The 5478-nt window shown below is 48.4% G+C and overlaps 1 protein-coding gene across 1 annotated transcript; it reads left to right on the forward strand.

Annotated features, from left to right (window-relative positions):
* LOC107110012 (uncharacterized protein K02A2.6-like) lies at positions 1–3983 on the forward strand (the record flags this gene model as incomplete). Its single annotated transcript, XM_015410719.1, has 3 exons — positions 1–1185; positions 1336–1992; positions 3975–3983. Coding segments are annotated over 3 exons (1851 nt in total), but the record flags the coding sequence as incomplete, so codon positions are not given.
* Between the last annotated feature and the right edge of the window lie 1495 nt (positions 3984–5478).

Consider the following 5478-nt stretch of genomic DNA (forward strand, 5'->3'; position numbering starts at 1 on the left):
AAACATAAGGTGGAAAAAGAGATTGACAAACTAGTTGAGCAAGGGGTTTTAGAGCCAGTACCATACAGCAAATGGGAGACCCCGATCGTAACCCCTGTCAAATCAGATGGGTCCATACGACTATGCGCCGATTACAAATGTACGATTAACAAGGCGCTGCAGCAACATTCGTACCCGGTCCCGGTAATAAGCCACATTTTGGCTTCCCTGGGGGGTGGCAAGATTTTCGCCAAATTTGACCTGGCCCAGGCATACCAGCAGTTGCCTGTCACCCCGGAGGCTGCCGAGGCCCAAACAATTGTAACCCACCAAGGGGCTTTTAAAGTGAACAGGCTGCAATTCGGGGTCAACGTAGCACCTGGGATTTTTCAGGGCCTCATGGAACGTCTACTAAGGGGGGTACCTGGCACAGTGCCCTATTTTGACGACGTGCTGATTGCGGGCGGGTCTGAACAGGAACTACTGGACCGGGTTAAAGAGGTCCTCAGGCGTTTTCAAAATGCCGGCCTCAGAGTTAAGCGCTCAAAATGCACGCTCGGGGTGGAAAGTGTGGACTTCCTGGGGTTTCGCATTGACGCAGAGGGAGTCCACCCCACGGATGAGAAGGTATCTGCAATCCAAAACGCCCCCAGGCCGGTGAGTAAGAAGGAGCTCCAATCCTTTTTAGGACTCCTGAATTTTTATCATGCGTTTTTACCGCATAAGGCATCAGTGGCGGCCCCTTTGCACGCGCTTTTGCACAAGGAGGCAAAATGGAAGTGGGGGCAGGCCGAGGAAAAGGCTTTTGTGGGAGTCAAGGAGCTGCTGACATCTAATGCCGTACTCACGCATTATGATGAACACAAGCTCCTGGTGTTAGCTGCTGACGCTTCACCGTTTGGAGTAGGCGCAGTTTTAAGCCATCTGATGCCTGATGGGAGCGAAGCGCCTATCGCTTTTTATTCTAGATCACTATCTGCGGCAGAGCGGAACTATGCCCAGATAGACAAGGAGGGTCTGGCGTTGGTAGCGGCTGTCAAAAAGTTCCATGATTTTATTTTTGGCAGACGATTTTTGCTGGTCACTGACCACAAGCCGCTACTGGGGATTTTTGCGCCCGATAAGCAATTGCCAAACATCATGTCCCCACGCATGCTTAGATGGGCGATATTTTTGCAGGCTTATGATTTTGACTTAGAGCACCGGCCTGGGAAAGCGATTGGGCATGCGGATGCCCTCAGCCGGTGCCCGGTGCCGGACATTGGCGCAGACCCTGCCCCCGCCTGTGAGGTCTTGGCAATTGAGGAGCTTCCTCGACCCCCGGTATCATCCAGGGACATTGCAGCACACACGGCCAAGGATAGCGTGCTGTCCCGAGTATTAAACTGGGTTTGGAGGGGGTGGCCGGTTGGAAGCGTTGAACCGGAGTTCGGCCCTTACAAAAGCCGTCAAAATGAACTATCCATTTCTAAGGGCTGTGTATTATGGGGGAACAGGGTGGTGGTTCCTGACAAACTCAGGACGAGAGTGTTAGAGTCGCTGCACGAGGGTCACCCCGGTATGGTACACACCAAAGCGTTGGCCAGAGGGTATGTCTGGTGGCCGGGGCTGGACAAAGAGATCGAAGAATGGGTACGAGGGTGTCCCAAATGCCAGCAAGTCAGACCCGATCCCCCACAAGCTACACCCCAAGGCTGGGAGTCATCTGGTAAACCCTGGGCCAGATTGCATATAGATTTTGCTGGCCCTCTCCAAGGGCAAATGTTCCTAATTGTGGTGGACGCTATGTCCAAATGGCTGGAGGTCGTGCATATGAAATCGACCACATCACTTGCTGTGATCCATGCGCTCCGCCGACTTTTTGCCACCCACGGGTTGCCTGACGTCATCGTCAGTGACAACGGGCCTCAATTTGTGTCTGAGGAATTTAGGCTCTTCCTCACGAGTAATGGCATACGCCAAATGACTTCGGCCCCTTTCCATCCGGCATCTAATGGCCAAGCCGAACGGATGGTCAGGACGGCCAAAGAGGCCCTGGGTAAAATGGACGAAGGGGACTGGAGCCAGAGGCTGGGCTCCTTTCTTTTGCTGCAGCACACCACCCCCTGTAGTGCTACAGGCCGTAGTCCGGCCGAATTGTTAATGGGGCGGAGACTCACGACCCGTTTGAACCGTATGCACCCAGACCTATCAGAAGATCAGTCCGAGCGTACCACTGCGCAACCGAAGGTGCGCATGTTTGAAAAAGGGGACAAGGTTTTCGCACGAAATTATGCAAACGGGCACTTGTGGCTTCCTGGGGTTATATCCGACTCTGTGGGTACTCGAATGTATGTGGTGCAGTTAGCTGACGGTCGAATATGGCGGCGCCACATAGATCAGTTAAGGAGACGTTGGGCTAGGGACAGCGCTGACTCTCCGACGGCTGAATCCCCTGATGTCGAGTGGACACCCCCAGAGCAGGCGGTGAGTACCGAAAGGCCCGGTACTGTCCCCGAGTCAGGGCAGAACCCTGTGTGCGGGGCTGAAATCCCAGTCGAGTCTGTGCCTGATCCAGGCTGTAGTGAACCCCACTCTGACCCACAACCTTGTCTGCCCGTGGAGCCTGCACCGCTCCGCAGGTCCCAGCGTTCGCGGCAAATGCCGACTTATCTGAAGGACTATGAGTGTAAATACTGTTGGAATAACTGATGTACAAAGGTTGATTGCATGTTTGTAAATAATAAAACAATTGGGATGATGGCTTAACTTAGGGGGGAGGAATTGTAATGTATTGAAATGATTACATGAATCACCTCATAGGACTCCCATGTTAAGCTTCGAGCCAGGCCAGGGCTCCTCTGAGCGAACTTCCTATTGGTCGCTTCGTAACAGCGACCAATCAGAACGATACCATTCCCTAGGAGGGAAAGACTCCCATTGGTCTTTATTCTAGCAATCTCATTGGTTGTTATTTGTAAATAGGCGTGGCTACATTAGCCCGGTTATGTTTAAAAGGAGCATAAGCTCCCACTGTTTTCTGTTCTGGTTTCTTACTGAGTTGAGTGCTTGTTCGTTACTTCCAATAAAGCTGAATCACTTGCTGAATCACTCTAAGAGTCCTTTGTTAGTGCGATCTAACAGAGACTGGCTCCTTTTATGCTCTCTGGCCATACACAGGAGATTTCAAAAAGGAACACCTTCTGTGTTTGGCCAGAGAGCAGATGCCAAAACCCTATTGGCCACTAGTACTCCTTCCCTGGGGAAAGAGCAAGCTAGTGGCAGCAACAACAGCTCTGCAAAAAAGTTCCAAAGTTTTGCAAACTGCAATGCATTTGCAAATGCGTTGCAGTGATTAACTGTCTAGTTCCCTCTTCCCCCCTCCCTCCTGAAAACAGGAGCAAAAGGTGGGAAAGAGGGGGAAACGGTGGGAAAACGGGTCTTCCCTGCCACCCTTTAAAGTTTAAAGCCGCCGAATGCTGGTTTTCGGCAATGCCGAACCCCCCCAAAAAAACCCCGATTTTGGGGGGGGGGTTGTTCTGGCTATCTGAAAAGGCTTGAAACAGCCATTTCGGGATCCCGAAAGCTGAATTTTTTTTCAGTTTGGGATTCCGAAATGCACACCCCTAGGGATGGCTCCAGAGCAGACTAATTTATGCAGTAGCCAAATCGCTCGCTCAGGTTTAATGCTAGTAGCTCACAAAGTAGAATTTCTGCTCACAAGACTCCACAGATTAGAGGGAACATTGGTTCTAACCCTCCTCCCTTCCTCAGCAAATTACTACTCAAATTTGGTGGGGGGTCAGTTCCAATTAATGGAATCAAGCATAGGGAAGAGCAAAATTTCCTCTTCTCCTGCATCATATCTCCAATATAAATTGGGGCCCATGTGACTGCTATTTCTCTTGTTTAAAATCCTGCAAGGAGCTTTTCATCAAACTCACAGTCTTGCATCTAATTTAGCCTTCCTAAGGGAGAGTGTGACTTAAATTTCTTATCGGTACTCTCTCCTCTAGAGGGCTTGAAACAGAAGATGGGAGGTACCATTCTGGTCATTTTCTTACTGGTACTCTGTAGTGTCCTGTACCAGCATGCTTTCACCCCTGAGCTTTCCTTCTGTCTGAGCTCCCAGCACCATTATGCACTGCTAAAGGATCAATTTTGCCTCACTATATGCTGTATTCTGAAACAGCATGTTGACGATCTTCACTCTGACTTTACCACCTTAATTTCACACAACTGGCTGCACACATAAAACTAACCTCTAATGGAAATGACCAAACTTACCTTACCAAAGAGAAAGGTAAGGCATGAAACAAACTTGTTCTCCGATGTGCAAGTTGACAGGTGTCTTCCGGTCTTTTAATAAAAATTATGGAAGGGCTGTGTCACTTCGCAAGGAGGCCCTGCATTTGTGTCACTTGTATAAAGTTTTTCTGCTACTTGGGAGGGAGGGTACCATGCCAGTCAACCTGTGTCTTTTTAGGAAGACATCTCACCATCCCAGGGCACCTAAAATATATACAGAAATGTAGTCAATTAATCGGGGGGGGGGGGATCTGTTGCTGGATTTTAAATATTTTGGGGCTGTTCCTACAAATTTGAAAACCGAAGATTACAACTCAGATATAATATCAGACGGGATCATAGCAGTAGGTCCTTTGGGGCTTTCGTCTCTCCTTAGGGTTCAGCTGAAGGCACATCATGAAGCAGATGGCTCTCTGGCTGCCCTAAACCCATGCAAGCAGTGAACAGCACCAGACTTGCCATGTAGGTCTGCAAATAATTGGCATGCTTTAGGAAGCTATGCAGTATCTCTCTAGAGTGTTTTCCTCCTCAAGATATGCAGCCATCAGGGAATCGCCATTTGCAATATGAAGTATGCTCCCCCTCAAGAATAGGGAATAAAGGAAGCAGGGACCTAAGCCCCAAAACTGAAAGCCTTCAAAATCCTAAATCTTAAAATAAGGTCTAAAATTGCTAGAAATGTCTTTACTGGGATTTATAAGCTCCGCATTTGTAACATTGCTTTCTTTTGACTGTTTGAATTAGGGTTCAGTGGCTGCTGCTACTGCTGATAGTACTTACTGAGAAAAGTGAATTTTGTATCCATTGAATACAGAGGCTGGAATTGTGTAGTTATATGAAGACAGGACATAGGGTGAAAAAACTGAGAACTCACTTTGAATGTACTCTAATCCTTGAACATACTCTAATCGTTCACCAGTTATTGTCTCTGCAACCATTGTGTCTCCTGTTTCTCAAACCCTTAGCAGAAATAAATTTTCTTCCAATGAGGACTAGAAACATGTTCTTCATTGTGGTGGGGAGAAGTGAGCATAGGACTGTGAAATCAGCATAATTTACTATTTTTCTTTGAATGTGTTCTGCAATTTGCAGTGCAGTCTTATGGAGTATACTTTTGACAGTTTGTTCTCATTCACTCGCATCTGATGAAGTGAGCTCCAACGCATAAGAAAGTTCTTCAGGTAAAGGTTTCCTTTGCTCGAAAGCTAGTCA

This window comes from Gekko japonicus, unplaced genomic scaffold (genome assembly GCF_001447785.1).
Source record: "Gekko japonicus isolate JY-2015 unplaced genomic scaffold, Gekko_japonicus_V1.1 scaffold15, whole genome shotgun sequence".
In the NCBI taxonomy this organism is placed as follows: domain Eukaryota; kingdom Metazoa; phylum Chordata; class Lepidosauria; order Squamata; family Gekkonidae; genus Gekko; species Gekko japonicus.